This window comes from Nyctereutes procyonoides, unplaced genomic scaffold (genome assembly GCF_905146905.1).
Source record: "Nyctereutes procyonoides isolate TBG_1078 unplaced genomic scaffold, NYPRO_anot_genome, whole genome shotgun sequence".
NCBI classification, from domain to species: Eukaryota; Metazoa; Chordata; class Mammalia; order Carnivora; family Canidae; genus Nyctereutes; species Nyctereutes procyonoides.
The window spans coordinates 28549878-28567265 of NW_026575122.1; the positions used below are offsets into that span (position 1 = coordinate 28549878).

General features: G+C 36.5%; 1 protein-coding gene across 2 annotated transcripts in view; it reads left to right on the top strand.

Annotated features, from left to right (window-relative positions):
* Positions 1-17388, top strand: part of NTN4 (netrin 4) — a 121974-nt gene that overhangs the window by 70881 nt on the left and 33705 nt on the right. For both annotated transcript variants that reach the window (XM_055336500.1, XM_055336501.1), the window contains exons 4-5: positions 4792-4918; positions 7194-7382. In XM_055336500.1, coding sequence (XP_055192475.1) covers positions 4792-4918; positions 7194-7382 — 316 coding nt within the window. The remainder of the gene's footprint in view (positions 1-4791; positions 4919-7193; positions 7383-17388) is intronic.

Genomic DNA, 17388 nt, shown 5'->3' on the forward strand with positions numbered 1-17388 from the left:
CCTCCAGCGACCCTCAGTTTGTTTCCTATGATTGAGTCTTATGGTTTGTCTGCCTCTCTTTTTTTTTAAAGATTTTATTTATGTATTCATTCATTCATGAGACATACAGAGAGAAAGGCAGAGACAGGCAAAGGGAGAAGCAGGCTCTTCAAGGGGCCTGATGCAGGACTCCATCCGGGGACCCCAGGATCATGCCCTGCGCCAAAGGCAGGCGCTAAACTGCCGAGCCACCCAGGGATTCCCTCTTCCTCTTTTTTTTTTTTTTTCAGATGCTTGGTGAATAAGTTTATCACTTTATCTGAAAAATCTTCATAGAAAATTGTGATTTGGTTTATTACCTCTCAGCAGCCCGCTCCTAAGCTCAAAGGAAGCTTGGCTTCTTCTGAGCTACCCAATCTTTCTTTTGGGCAAAAGACAAAATTTGTGAGATAGACAAAATTGAAATTAAAATCTAGCTTTATTTAAGTCTTCATGGAATCATCAGCACGTATCACCTCACAAATATGTATGTTCTTTACTAGTTATTGTAGAAAGAATATTTCTGTAGCTCCCAGTAAATATGATGTGTTCAATTTATACGACCTCTTCTGTATTATTCCTCACATACTAGTCTTTAAAAGACTAAATAAAAAATAATACATATTTTTTCAAAGCTTTCTCAAAGTTTAAAAAAGTCACACTATTTTCTTCAACCAGTGCAATTTGAATGAGCTTGTTAATCTTTAAGAAATAACAGTGAGAAGTTTTCTTGATTTATTTAGAGCAAAATGCTTTCCCTAATCTTTTTTAATTGAATTAATACGCAATTAATTATATCAAATGGAGACTGGTTTCAAACACATAGACTGCCAAAAATATTAGCAAAAGAGACCAGAAGAGCAATTAGTGGATATATTTTAATAAAACAAGTGCTTTTAAATTTCTTTAACAAAATTCATATGATTAATAAATGTAATCTTATCATTATTACCATTATTTTGTTTTTCTTTGTCTTTTAACAGATTTACTGAGATAATTCATGTACCAAAAATTTGACTCATTGAAAGTGTACAATAAAAATAGTTTTTAGTGTTTAAAAAAAATAGAAATCAGCATCTAGCACAAGTAAACAGTCATCCGGCTTTTACTGGGAGCCTTTAGAGAATCTTCCCACACCAAAGTTATTTGATAAAGAGTTTCTACTTTTCACCATGATAAGGAATGTTGGATTTAAAAGATTTAATAAATGCAGTAGGACTGGGGGCACCTGGATGGCTCAGTGGTTGAGCACCTGCCTTTGGCTCAGGTCTTGGTCCTGGGGTCCTGGGATCAACTCTGTCCATCCCCTGCCCACGACCCCACCACCACCCCACCACATCCACCCACTCCTTACCCCACCCCACCCCCGGCACAGGGAGCCTGCTTCTTGCTTTGCCTCTGTCTCTGCCTCTGTCTCTGCCTCTGTCTCTTTGTTTCTCCTGAGTAAATAAATAAAATCATTTTAAAAATGCAGTAGGACTGGAACATTTCTACCAGAATATATGAAAAATCAGATTTCCAAGAGCTGGGATAGAAAGACCACACTCTCATAGAGCAGTAAAAATTGAATTCCTGCAGATCTCCAAATTTAAGTGCAAATTTGTCTTTAGAACTCACCTGCATGTGTGAATGGAGATGTATCTTACAACTCCCTGGGACTTTACATATAAACAGCTCTTAGGAGAGATAGTCACAAAGAGAAGTCCAAGAAAACAGGTAACTGAAGCTCAACTCGCACTTAGGTGTTAAAATACCGAAATCAATAAGTTGAATCTATAATACTAGTTCCATTTCTATGATGAAAATTAACAAAAATTCTTGCAACATCATTGTACTCTAAGGAGCCAATTCTATCCTCTTGAAAAAAAAGTTATATATATGTAATTAATTATAATTATAAATTAATTTTCATTAAGTACAAAACCTTACATTACAATACACAGAAATGAAATTGAGCAATATGGCCACCAAAATAATTATTTATGATATTTTCCAGATTATAACACTTAGGCCTCATGTGGATCATTCCTGCACTTGAACATTTTCTGAGCATAAGGTCCATAGCAGTCCTGTCACAGACGTGGGTAATGCATAATCTAGAGGGTCTCTACTAGTGGAACCAAAGACATATATAATAAGAGAATTAAAAGAGAAAGGGGCTCCTGGGTAACTTACTCTGGTGTTAAATTAGGTCACACAGTAGTACATCAATGTACTGGTGTAGTTATTTCCAGATTTGTTAAACTCCAGGGATTCGTTTTGATTCTGGCCACTCCATACCTGTCATTTCTAGTAGTTCCTTTATCATTGCAGTCAAAATATTCTAGCTGTATTGAAATAAACTTTGTTCACAGATTCTCCCCAGCCTCCTAGCACCATACCTTGGTTCATTCTGCTTCCTCTTCCTGGGAAGTCTCTTCCCTTCTGCCCTTCAGAAATTCTGCCCATCTTTAAGGACTAGCTTAAAATCTAGCCCCTTCTTAAAGCCCTCCACAACTGCCAATCTCTGGTGATTCCTGCATCTTTTAAGTTCCAACATCCTGGGGTGCTTGGTTGGTTTAGTTTAGCATCTGCTGCTTGGATCGTAATCTCAGGGTCCTGAGGTCGGGCCCTGTGTTGGGCTCTCTGCTCAGTGGGGAGTCTGCTTCTCCCTCTCCCTCTGTGCTCTCTCTCTCAAATAAATAAACATTTTTTAAAAATAAAATAATTTCCAACATCCTTTGGTTTTCTCAGGTATTTATTGTCTTGTTTATCTGTATAAATTTTTTCTATGTATATCTTTTTTATCAAGCTATTTTATACTATTCTTAAACACAGAAATTATGTTTTATAATGCTTTGTGTACCGAACATTGCCTATCCCAGTAGATACACATTAAATATTTGTTGACTGGTTGATATTATCTATTACTTTCATGCTAATTTACCTGTTATACTGTTTCTCAAGAAAAAAAAAAACCCTCATAGATCCAAATTTGGAAACCCCATTCTGAGCTACTTTACATAACTTTCATTTGTACAGTCATGACATCATGTGACAATAAGTGCATGTTAGTACTGGAATTCATGGCAATACTTAGTTATTAGGGAGTATTCAAGATCCAAGATACTAATTTTTAGAAACTGTTGGTGAGATTATAGAAAAAATAAAACTCATAAAACTCTCAGATCCTAGACAATTCTACTGAAGTATTCATTCCTATGAGAAACAGTATTTTAATAAACTCAACTACTCTGAATTGTGGGATTGGAAAAAATCATTATGGTCATTATGACAAAATATATTCAAAGTCTTAAAAATATATATGTTTCGGGATCCCTGGGTGGCGCAGCGGTTTGGCGCCTGCCTTTGGCGCAGGGCGTGATCCTGGAGACGCGGGATCGAATCCCACATCAGGCTCCCGGTGCATGGAGCCTGCTTCTCCATCTGCCTATGTCTCTGCCTCTCTCTCTTTCTCTCTCTGTGACTATCATAAATAAATAAAAATTTAAAAAAAAAAAAAATATATATGTTTTGATTGTTCAGTTTTACTTCTAGAAAACACTTCTAGTTTTACTTCTAAATAAATAAAGATGTACACAAATAGCTACAAGGATATTTGTTATAGAACTAAAATATAAGAGACGCCTGGGTGGGTGAGTGGTTGAGCTTTTGGCTCATGTCATGATCCCGGGGTTCCAGGATCGAGTCCCACATCAGGCTCTCTGCGAGGAGCCTGCTTCTCCCTCTGCCTATGTCTCTGCCTCTCTCTGTGTCTCTCATGAAAAAATAAATAAAATCTTAAAAAAAAGAAGAACTAAAATATAATATGTAAAAATATATAAAACCCTAAATAACCAAAAATAGGTGATTGGTCAAATAAATTATATACTATACAAGGAAGCCATTAAAGTGTGCTGCACAAGAATATTTAATGAATTGAAAAGATGATCTTAATATACTGTTATATGAAAAAAGTCTTAAATATAATTGTATTTTAAAGTACTAGAAATATAAAATTTCAAATGCTGATTATGATATGAAATAATCATATTTACAGATTTCCAAGTTTTCTATAGTGAAGATGCAGTACTCTTGCATAAAGAATTTTTAAGGGGATTCCTGGGTGGCTCAGCGGTTTAGTGCCTGCCTTCAGCCCAGGGTGTGATCCTGGGGTCCTGGGATCGAGTCCCACATCAGTCTCCCTGCATGAAGCCTACTTCTCCCTCTGCCTGTGTTTCTGCCTGTGTGTGTGTGTGTCTCATGAATAAATAAATAAAATCTTAAAAAAAAAGAATTTTTAAAATTTTAAGTAAATATTTAGCCAGTATCTCAGAATTGATCATTGGGGGTCACACAATCTACAACCAAGAAAAATATATTATGTAACTTTTTTTTAAAAGTAGGTTCCAAAAATAAATAAATAAATAATAAATAAATAAATAAATAAATAAATGAATGAATAAATAAATAAATAAAAATAAAGTAGGCTCCACACCCAGCATGGAGCCCAACTCAGGGCTCAAAACTCACAACCCTGAGATCGAGACCCAAACTGAGATCAACAGTCAGACACTTAATGGACTGAGCCACCCAGGCGCCCCTTTTATTATGTAATCTTTTGAATTAATCACAAGACAAACTAAAGAAAGGATCTCACATCTTGATGACTTTCTTTAGGAAAGTGAATGAATGTCATATGGCTGAAGCCAACCAATGATGTAAGACGGTGGGAAGAATGTTCCTCCCTAGCATTGCTTATGACTTGCAGCTCTTGCTTATTTTTGTTTGTAGGTCCATGGAAAGTGTATGTGTAAGCACAACACAGCAGGTACCCACTGCCAACACTGTGCACCATTATACAATGACCGCCCATGGGAGGCCGCTGATGGCAAAACGGGATCTCCTAAAGAGTGCAGAAGTGAGTACCATACCCACAAGCCTAAAAGCCTTCTTTGTAAAGTAAACTTATCTGTGGACTCCTTGTCTCTGGAAACATAGTATAAAGTGGTGGGTGATGGGCACAGTAACCTACACAAATATACCCCATGTCACTACTCACTGTGACCTCAGCTATTGGAAACAATCACTGCTTGCAAAGTTGTCAATATGACAATTTTGCCAACAGTGTGTTACCCATTTGCTTGGACAGTTTGCAGGACCTAAGCACCCTCCTTCAGAAACTGACATAATAAAAACATGGCTAGACACAAGAGCAAGCGAGAATTATGGCATACAATGACCCTCGTGGCTGAGATATTGAATTATAATCATGAAAATAGCTATCTCAAATTCAGTTTTCAGAACAACCCAAAAAAGCAAGCTTTTCAGAACAACCCAAAAAAGCAAGCAGCTGGTGTTAATCCCACTTTGGAGATCAGGAAATTGAGGCTCAGTTAAGATTAAGTAAATTGCCAAAGTTAGTAAACCATAGTCAGGACTTGATCTCAGCTCTTCAGACCCCAAATTAAATGTTTTTTCCATAGTACCATGATGCCTTTCTTTTCACTTATGATACTTGAAATGACAAATCAGTTTTGAAACCAAGCCAGTTGGTCAAGAACGAGACTGCATTACTAGGACTAACTTCAGGTTTGAAGTTGGAGATTAGATAGATAAAACCGTAAAAAATATGGGGATACAAACCATTTTTTCTTTGCAGTTCAAAATGTTCAGAGAAATACACATGCTCATAACAATGTTTATACTCGCAAACTTCAATTTTACAAAGATTTAAAGGCAAGTACTGTGGGTAATATTGTGAGAATTCTCCTCCCATACATAATTTGGAATCCTAATTGATTTATTTTAGTTTCTAAGACATGTAAAGGATTTCCTTTAAGCATAAATTTTAAATTATCTTATATTATGCTTTTTAAAGATTATGAATCTCGTCAAAATATCATAACATGTCAAGGAAACAATGAAAAAACAATAGCACAAACACAACTGACCTCCAGGAAAAAGTCTGGATTCTTATTCTAAATCACTCGTCAAGAGAATCTAAAGAATTTCTCCTAAATTCCTAGAGTGCCATTCTGGTCCTTTCCACAGACACCAACTGTGTATCTAAATGCATATAGAACACAGAGACTTGTCACTTGTTGCTACTGATAATCTTATAAATGCCTCTGAGAAATGGTTACAAAAGAAACAATGCAGGCCTCTTTAATAAAAACAAACAAACAAACAACAACAACGAAACACACCCAGGCTTCTAGAGGAGACTATCTTATACTCGCCAGTACATCAATAGCTGAGGAATAGTGCTTCATGAAAGACATATCCATCTACCTACCAAGTTACTAACCCCTGTCCACGAGAAGTTTCCTTACAGGCTCAGTAGTGAACATGAATTTAGGCCTGTATTTGCAATATATTAATTTTCATTTTCAAATAATGCCTGACCATGTCGAGTTTTTTAAGCATGGTTAGGGGACCCACAGTGATGACACTGGTCCTTGGGGGGTAGCAGGAATGGAAATGGTGAAGTGTTAACTGTGAAAGAGGGAAAAAAATGGTAGCCATTCTAATAGTCTTTCCAAAATAAATGTCAACCTCAGTTGCTAAGGAAATTATAATATCTCTGCCTAAGAGCACAGATCTACACTTTGCTGACTTTCAGGCATATTCTAAAACGTAATTTTTTAATTAAAAAATATAAAGAAACACTGGAAGGATATACAAGAAACTAAACAATAAAGTAGTAACTTGCTGAAAATGGGGTGACAGGGGATCCCTGGGTGGCTCAGCGGTTTGGCGCCTGCCTTTGGCCCAGGGCGTGATCCTGGAGTCCCGGGATCGAGTCCCACGTCAGGCTCCTGACATGGAGCCTGTTTCTCTCTCCTCCTGTGCCTGTGCCTCTCTCTTTCTCTTTCTACATCTATCATGAATAAATAAATAAATCTTAAAAAAATTGAAAATATATTTTAAAAAAAGAAAATGGGGTGACAGGGTACACAGGGATCAGGAGACTGGTGTTCTCATTGTTTGCCTTTTTATATTGCTGTTTTGATTCTTGTTGTGAAAATGTGCACTATTTACAAAACTAAAAATAAAATTAAAAACTAACACTGCATGTTAATTATATATGAATTTAAAAGATTGGTAGTCAGCTTACCCCATTTTTAACTGCTTCAATATTAGAGAACCTGTTGTTTTAAATTGTTTTCCTTGCATGTCTTTTTTTCCCTCAGCCTGCAAGTGCAATGGGCATGCTGATACCTGTCACTTTGACATTAATGTGTGGGAGGCATCAGGTAATCGTAGTGGTGGTGTCTGCAATGACTGTCAGCACAACACAGAAGGTCAGCATTGTCAGCGATGCAAGCCAGGCTTCTATCGGGACCTCCGGAGACCCTTCTCTGCTCCAGATGCTTGCAAAAGTAAGTAAACTAGTGGTTACTGGGGAAAAAAGCTTGATTTGTGCAAAAAAATGAATCTTTCCATCCTTCATATGTTGGTCCATGGGAGAGAGGTCATGAAATTCTCAGAACACTCAATATGCCAGTTCATTTCTTCATTGATAAGAAGCACGAATTTTTAACTTGTTAGATGCAAACAGTACAATATCCATCAAAGTAATCTCTTCTATAACTCTGCATGAAATAAAATTGCTTCCTGTGACACCACATTTGGGAAAACAAGATGACAAATAAAAGGGGGGGAAGGATGATGTAGAGGGAGATATTTTTTAAATTATCTTAAGGAGCAAATGGCTATCTTGGTTGGTAGAGCATGTGACTCTTGATCGTGAGTTCAAGACTCAAGTTTGGTGTAGAGATTACTTAGAAAAAAGTATGTGAAACTATCTTAAGACTAAATATATGAATAGGATATAAGCAATAAGTAGACTCAAATTGATGAAATAAAGAGTTATCTGCACTTGGGTCATTCTAGTTTTCATCTCTACAGTGAATTTGAACACCTGAAAAACTACAGGTTTTGGTGTCATTATGAATACACTTTGGCTGACACCGGCCTAATGGACCCCTGTATCATAAACTAATTTAGAACATAACAATAATTCCTTATTCTCCCCACAAAATACTAAATTCTTATAGAATGGATTTTGCTTTTTTGTTAGCATAACTTCAAGAAGAGGTTTATATGAATAAAGAGTAGAATTTTAAAAGATCTGCTCAATTAATGAGACATTAGGTGAAACATGTGACTGTGAAGGGTGCAGTCAGAGCTTCAGTAGATGCCCAGTGTGGATGAATAGCTCATCTAACTACACAAGTAGTTACCCATGTCAACTCAGAAATTAATCAGACAACAAAAAACACTCAAACTGTTAATGGAGATTGATGTCTATGCACTTCCTTTCTCCACCAAGGACTTCATGTTCTAGCTCAAAAACAGTGACAGGAAGGGAGCAATACAATGGGAAATAATCATTTAAAATCTTGTTTTGTTTTGTTTTTTAATTTAAAGGACAAAAATTCTCTTGATCTTGAAAAATACATTTTAAAATATTTTATTTATTTATCTACTTATTTGAGAGGGAGAGAGAGAGCAGGTGCAAGCAGGGGGAAGAGGGAGAGGGAGAAGCAGGCTCCCCACTGAGCAGGGAGCCCAACGCTGAGCTGGATCCCAGGACCCCGGGATCATGACCTGAGCTGAAGACAGACACTTAACAAACTGAGCCACCCAGGCGCCGTGAAATATACATATTTTTAACATCAGAGAGGAGATATCTGTGTGAAATTTGAGTGGGCTTTCTTGTTACAAGCTTTCTGTCAAATTGTAGAAGACAGAAGGTGTCACAATTCATTTTCAACATTGAGCCCCAAATTTCTATCTACATCTTAATATTTCTCTGAGAATTCTGTTTTGCTCCTGCTCCTTGTCAGTACTCAGACTTTCATTTTAACAGACTTTAAACAGGGATGCCTGGGTGGCTCAGTGGTTGAGCATCTGCTTTTGGCTCAGGGTGTGATCCTGGAGTCCTGGGATCTAGTCCTGCATTAGGCTCCCCGTGAGGAGCCTGCTTCTCCCTCTGCCTGTGTCTCTGCCTCTCTCTCTGTGTGTCTCTCATGAATAAATAAATAAAATCTTTTAAAAAATAATAGATTTTGATCAAGCTTCTAGAATAGCTTTCCCTGCTCCTTATGGCTGTGTAACCCCATGCTAGCTATTAAAGCTGTTTGGACTTTGATTTTTTTTTCTCCCCATAGGGTGTAATAAGAACTATATAAAATAAAGTATGTGAACTGTTTAGCACATTGCCTGTTATAGTAAGCCCTCAAGAAATAAAAACTATAATACTATAACTATAATAATTATTATTGTCCTATATAATAGAAGGTAGGAAATAATATTACAGAGTCTCTACTCTTTATATCTTATGTCAAAGATAATTACTTCTTTAAGACCCCTAAAACCTTCGGGAATAAAATAAAGGCTCCTTAACCTCAAGTGCTGAATTAAGGGTCTGCTTATAAAATTGCTTGGATTCACAATATATTCAGTCCTATTACCATTTCTACAGGATATATTTAAATAGATAGAGGGGTGCCTGGCTGGCTCAGTCAGTAAAGCATGTGACTCTTAATCTCAGGGTCATGAGTTCAAGCCTCACATTGGCCATGGAGCCTACTAAAATAATAATAATAAAATAAAATAATATTTTTAAAAATATTTTAATTTATTTTCAAAACAACATTTTCATAAAATTTCTGTAAGTTATAGATATCTCTAGAGGCAAGTTTCCTTCAATCTGGAGGAACAAACATCAGGGGATCAACAATGTTTTGAATACGAGTCAAAAAATAGTCATCATTGTCCTTAGCTCATTCAGTTCCATGTATTTCTTTTTGTTCTGTTTAAATGCAGCTTTTTCATTAGTTCTGACAATTCATACTTTAGTTTTATGATCTCAGGGTGACCAGAGACCAGTATTTGTCAAAAGCCCTTTTCATGATTCTTCTTGAAGCTGGACCATATTTTTGTAAGAGCATCAGAACAACAACCTGTAAATGACAGGGCATTAAAAAATGGACGAATACCCAATGAGAATTCATTGTAATGCAGTCGATAAGAAACTTTGATTATTTTTTTAACACAGCATTTTAACAATTTGAATGTCCAGGGACACCTGAGTGGCTCAGGGGTTGAGTGCCTGCCTTCTGCTCAGGTAGTGATCCTGGATCCAGGATGGAGTCCCACATTTGGCTTCTGCGAAGAGCCTGCTTCTACCTCTGCTTGTCTGTTAAAATAAGATTAAAAAAAAAAAAGAGGGCGCCTGGTTGGCTCAATCGGTGGAGCATTATTAGATTTTTGATCTTGGGGTTGTGAGTTCAAGTCCCACATTGGGTTTAGATATTACTTAAAAATGAGATCTTAAAAAACAAGAAAGATATATACTTTAAAATATTAATGTACTAGATAGATATGTATATGTGTGTTGCATATCCTCAGACCACTAGTAGAAATGTCTAAAAATGAAAATGTACTGACTACCAAGCAGATAAAAAAGGAAAGAAAATTAATTTATTATTAAGTAACTCAGATATGGTAACTATCTTGCAGGACAACAGGCAACATTTCAAAATACATTTTCAAAGATACTATTAAATGGCATTGACTTGAAATCGTATGCTGTACAATGTATCTAACATATATATTTGTTCATTCAGTCTTTCAATGAATTTATATTGAGTGCCTGTTTATGTGCCAGAGGTTTGGGATGCATCAGGGAACAGAATAAAGTTCTCTAACCATTAAAAACAGAAATATAAAAGGTTTACTGGCAGACTTGGAGCCAAGATAAATACCTTTTTTAATTTTTATTTTGTTTTCTTTTTGTTACTGTGCTATGTTCAAGCTATGGCTTATATTCTTACAAAATATAAAAAGGTTGCCAGCTCTAGATTTTTTAAATCCTAGAGAGCTCACCACTTCAGAATTTTAAACAAAGAGCATGAAAAAGGAGATTAGTTGAAAGTGACTCCTTGTTAATGGTCACCACTTCTATGACTCTTGTAGAGACATGTACAAAAATAGAATATTTATAAGTTTTGGTCCCCAAACTACCAGTTCTATAAAAACATAAGCAAAATGTTAGAATGTAGCTAAAACTAACACATAAGAGAGACACAGTCTTTTCACAATGTCTATGTATGTGTGTCTGTAAATGTATATATGTACCTATATATGTATGTATGTAGGCATATGGTATATATGTGTGTGCATGTATGTTAGGTCACACATGTATGATCGATATTGTGTTAGAAAGTGGCGGGGGGGGGAGCTCATAGGAGGAACAATTAACAACAGTTGAGTGTTTTGAGTTTTGACATAAGACCTGAGACCTGAAGTTTAATAGGACACACGGGTAAGGGTATTCCTACGGGAGAAAACAACCAGTGCCAAAAAAGGAACAGAAGGAAGAAAGAACATAAAGTATTCTCAGAGCTGAAAACAATTCAGAATGACCATAGAGTCAAGAAAGAGAGAGGAAGGCAACAAAAGGTAAAGGAATGAGAGTAGCAAAAAAGATGGGTGGTTGCCTGGAAGTGTTCTCATCTTGGATATCTCAGTCAGTGAGTTGGAGCTGATGGAACTACCAACAAGTAGTTGATAATCAACCAATAAATATCATTTAGCATAATTTTCCTGGGCCCTACCAAATAAATATTTGTAGGTATTATCTAAGTATTAGAAGAATGAAAGCACCAAAGCCATTTCAGTGAAAACTCTCATTGAGACCACATTAATACATTGGAAAAAAAATCCTGAAATATTATAAGGTAATTATAACAAATTTTTCTGAATTAGTTCCTCAACACTTTAAGTTGTCATTAGATTCTAAAAGACTTGAAGATAGAAACTACTACTGCTGAGTCAAGTTGCTAATCACTCCCAAACAAATACTTTCATGGTATTTAATGAACCAAGTAAGGAAGTTATGAAAATAACTGATACCAATTTAGTCCTTTTAGCATAATTTGTAGGAGGTAGATGGATTGTGGGGAAGATCTGTATTTCCTTCTTTCCTTCTCCAGACAGCCCCCTGATCCACTCATTAGACAGCTGAGGAAGGTATATCTCTTTTATTCTAAGACTATTCCAGCACATGTTTGCGACAAGACATTGGTGTCAACTTCCCTAGCATGGATTTCTTTACTGGTACCTTCTTTAAGAATATTCCTCATTCTGTTCTTCTCATCCCTTTTCTGAGCCAGAGGTAATCCCAACACTTATTAGCACATCCAACCCTTTTCTCTATCTTCATTTGCTCTGTAATATATTGTTTTATTGACAATATGTTTGCCAGAGTTTTCATTTTTTTATTTAGTAATATTCTCGGGATGCCTGGGTGGCTCAGCAGTTAAGCATCTGCCTTTGGCTCAGGGCATGATCCTGGAGTCCCCGGATCGAGTCCCACATCAGGCTCCTTGCATGGAGCCTGCTTCTCCCTCTGCCTGTGTCTCTGCCTTTCTGTGTCTCTCATGATAAATAAATAAAATAAATAAATAAATAAATAAAATTGGTTTTTTTTTAAGTAATATTCTCTTATCATTAACCATCTTCTTAATGGATGTGTCCATGTATCACCTTCAGAGTTATTAACTCTGATAATAAAGTTTATGATAAATAAGTTAATGTACATGATATTTTTTAAGATTTATTTATTTATGAGAGAGAGAATGTGTGCAAGTGAGTGGCGGAAGGGGCAGAGGGAAAGGGAGAGGATATTAAGCAGCCTCCCTGCTAAGCACGGAGCCCAATATGGGACTTGATCCCAGGACACCTGAGATCATGACCTAAGCCAAAATCAAGAGTAGGATGCTTAACTGACTTTTAGTCACCCAGGGGCCCCTGTACATAACATAAGTGCTACAATGTACCAAATTTCATGCTAGATGCTGATGGAAATATTGCTGTAACTAGAACTTTTCTCCCCATTAGCTCCCACTTTTCTTTTCTGAGAAAGGTAGTATCAGGAAAACAAGTCAATATTATGATACGATATTTAAAAATTTAAACTATCTCAGTGTGTGTTTATATCAACATGTACAATGTTATTCAAAATAACAATTTTATTATATTTATTCTACTGTGCTTACCAAGGTGGAAATGTAAGCTGCTACTCAGTGTGTGGTCCACAGACAGGTCCCATTGACATCATTTAGTTGTTGATTAGAAAATGCAGAACTTATCCCATCCCAGATCTACTGATATGCACTTTAATAAAATTCCCAGGTGACTGTATCATACTAAAGTTTAAGATTGCTTCAGAATGCTTTTCTTTATTTTTTTAAAGATTTTATTTTTAAGTAATCTCCACCCCCAATATGAGGCTAAAACTCACAACCCTGAGAGCAAGAGTCACATGCTCTACCAACTGAGCCAGCCATACATCCCCAGAATGCTTTTCAACAAAGGTTAAATGCATCTTAGCACTTACTCTACAGTTAAGTTGGCTAGAATGTCCTACGGTCCTACTGTTCTCTAAGCACCTAAATTAACCAAGATTTGCATTTCTATTGGTGTGCTTATGGACTTAGAATTTATAAAAGTGAATTACATAGGGATTTACTAAGAAAAAAAATAGATATCTGGATAAATATGTTTCCATAGTACAGCATTACTAACTCCATGAGATGTCAATAGGAATTAGATGAGGAAAAATTTTTCTATGGCCTTTGAATTTAAGAAATGGTGAATTAGGGGCACCTGGGTGGCTCAATTGGTTAAGCGACTGCCTTCAGCTCAGGTCATGATCTTAGGGTCCTGGGATCAAGCCCTGCATCAGGCTCCCTGCTTCTCCCCTTGCTCATGCTCTCTCTCTCTCTCTCAAATAAACAAAATACTTTTTAAAAATGATTTTCATCATGATGAAATCAAAGATTTCTTCAGGATTTCTCAGCACATTTGATATGCTAATGTTCATTCTAACCCTCCTATAAAGCTTTGAGGTATGTCTCTCAAATTTAACCAGAGAATGCTTTTATTACAGAGTATCTTGTGGGACCTGTGTTCTACAGAACACACTGGAAGATACTGTTATTGTATAGTGACATAACTATATGAAGACTTCACTTGGGGAGACATATCCTAGAAGATTTCTTCTGTATATTTGTTCCTCATTTCTAAGTGCTAGAGGCTACAACTGTATATCAAGGAAATAATAAACCTTATATTTCTATCAATGAAATAATCACAAACATAATACTAACCAAGGCTAGGCAGTCTAGTCTGTTGGCCTGCCCAGGATGGCTTCCGAAAACATCTCTCCCTTACTTCCTACTTGATATCCTCTCAGGAATTTGGAACCATTGAAAACCTGAAGCACCAGGCCAGACAAAATTTACTAGGTAAATTATACCTCAGTTTAGCTCAGGAAACACTTATTGAGTGCCTCCTCTATGCTAGGCATTTTGGTCTATAAAGACCTGTAAAACACAAGGTCTATAAAGATGAAAAGGTTTCCCTAAAAGATCTTTAATTCTAAATGGGGAAAAATATAAGTCACAGATTATTTCAATACATTGTGGTGATTGTGATGATATAATAAATAACAGCTGACATTTGTTGAGTACCTACTATTCTCTGTGTACTGTTCAAAAGGCTGTATATGTATTAACTCATTTAATTTTCTCAAAAGCTCTTTGATGTTGGTACTATTATCATTCCCACTGTATGAGAAAAATGCAATAAAGGAGATACATCAAGTGTTCTTAGAGAAAGTGTAGGGTAGGGTGAAAGCAATAAGGGAAGACTTCCCTTGAAAAAATGCCTTTGATACTTCTTTGGCAGTTGTTTTTATTTTTTTCCTCTAAAAGTGCACAGTGTTTGTCCTACTTTCTAATCAATGATTGCCTTTGTTGACTTTAATAAGTCAATCTAGAAAAGGAAATGAACTGATGTTCTTCTTCCTCACAGAATACGTTTAACAGAATGCTTACCTAGACACGTTATTCCATTTAATAAATATTGGTGACGTTAATCTTGGGACTCTGTTCAGTTCGGTAGCTAGCTTTCTGCCAAATAAGCCAAGGATTTATTGACACCATGGATGTTCCAGGCTACCTTTTTCTCTCCCATCTCCTGACAAGCACTATGCTAAATGCTATTGTCCCGATGCATGTATTTTTAGTGATGGTCATAAATTCATTAATCCTGAATAAAGAGCTCAACCAAATCTACTAGTCAATAGATTTATTCCTGTGAATAATTAGATCAACTCAGTTCTCACTTCCTCCACCTTTCAGCTTTAAGCAGAACCAACCATGAACCCCAACAATCAGCTACACATTTCCATAGCCAAGAAAGCACTTCTGAGGATTCCAGAGATGTTTGCGTTTTTTTAAGGCTAGTAGATCATTGAAACTAAATTTATTTCTACAACTCAGGGGGGAAAAAACGTAAAAGACAGTGCATTTAAGGTCTGTAAACACAAGGCAAAATGTGACTCTTTCCAGCTGAATCTAGGGCTGAGAGCAGAATGGAGGCTCAAGCTGGTTAATTGCCAAGGTACAGAAGTAAAATGGAAAATATAATTATCACTGTGTACTAACATACTTTGAGGAATACTGTCTTTCTGTTTCAAAAGAGCAGTCTCTTTTAGAGTAACTCACTTGAAATCTTGAATGTCATTTATGTGCCTGTTGTATCCTATCACCTAAGTAGATTTTCTTTTGGCAGACCTATTAAAAATATGAGAATAACCCCACTGAACATGGTGTGTTAGCTTTCTAGGGAGGGGAAATGCCCTGATTTGTAGCACTGGCCAATTCCTGTGGTTTAAGTATTTCCCCCAGTTTCAAGCTATCAAATCATTTTTCAAATCAGGAACTTAGACTCGACACCACAAGTGGAATGGCTTCTCTCCTTTGAATGAACTCTTGCCTCGGCCTCTTTCTCTGATCTCAAGCACTGTCCCCATCTAGTCATTGGTTCCCAAATCTGTCAATGGATCAGAATCACTTGGAGCACTTATTGAAAATATGAACTCTCAGAGCTCTTCCCTAGATCTTCTGAATCAGAATCTCCAATAGGAATCAAGGGCAGAAATCTGTATTTGTTCCTAAAAAGCATCATTAGTGATTCTGATTCAGCATATGAGGACCATTATATATACTATTGTTTCTGGGGTGAGCTCTATTCACTTCCATCCTTGGATAAAAAATTTTGAGCTAATAATCATCTATAACTTAATTTACTCACTGAATTCACTATATCTCTGAAAGAAAATCCTAAAGGATTACTAGAACTCTGGCTAGACATTTTTCCTGATTCCATGATAGATATAAATGCTCATAAGCATTCATGTCACTTATCTTTTCCACTTAAGAATATCTAACTTAGGGCAGCCCTGGTGGCTCAGCGGTTTGGCGCCGCCTTCAGCCCAGGGCGTGATCCTGGAGACCCAGCATCCAGTCCCGCGTTGGGTTCCCTGCATGGAGCCTGCTTCTCCCTCTGCCTGTGTCTCTGCCTCTCTGTATCTCTCATTAATAAATAAATTTATATATATAAAAAAAGAATGTCTAACTTAGAACCTCTGCTTTTCTCAAAAAAAAATCTGGAGGAATTCTAAGATGTCTGTTTTTCATTTAACAGTTTCAAAATAAATACCTAGCAATTCCATTCAGAGAACTCCTTTTTTTTTTATGATAGTCACACACACATAGAGAGAGAGAGAGAGGCAGAGACACAAGCAGGCTCCATGCACCGGGAGCCCGACGTGGGATTCGATCCTGGGTCTCCAGGATCACGCCCTGGGCCAAAGGCAGGTGCCAAACCGCTGCGCCACCCAGAGATCCCAGAGAACTCCTCTTATTCATAGTATATAAATTGATTTACCATGAATACCTCATATTTTAAAGTGCATATGTGTAATAAGACTGGAATTTATAATAAAATTAGCTTACCGTTACTCTGACAATTTATTTTTACTCCTGCATTCACATACTTCAGAACATAGCACTAAATTACCATAAGTCTGTTACTGTGTTGGATTTAAACAATCACTGACTATAGTTCTTCATGAAGCTCCATTGTCCTTCAATTTTGACACCAAAGAATATTTTAGATGTTAGATGCATGGGAAATTAGGTGTGGAATATTGACAGTTATTCTATGACACTTCTCTACAGAAAATTTCTCATGCTTTAATAGAACACATGGTTTGAAATAGATGTTTGAAAAAATGCTTTATAGAATAGAATTAGCTCTCTTTTTTAGGAAACGGTCAGTTCCTTTACAATAAATTTATTGACTTTGATGTTATAACATATTTTTAACTATTGCATAGTCTATCTTCATAGTTAAAAATTAGCAACTGGAAAAGAAAGCAGGATTTATTCCCTGTCAAAGTAAACAACTTCTTGAAAAAACTGACAAGCCCTTCCTTCCTCCCTTGTGGGCCAAAATAAATGTAGT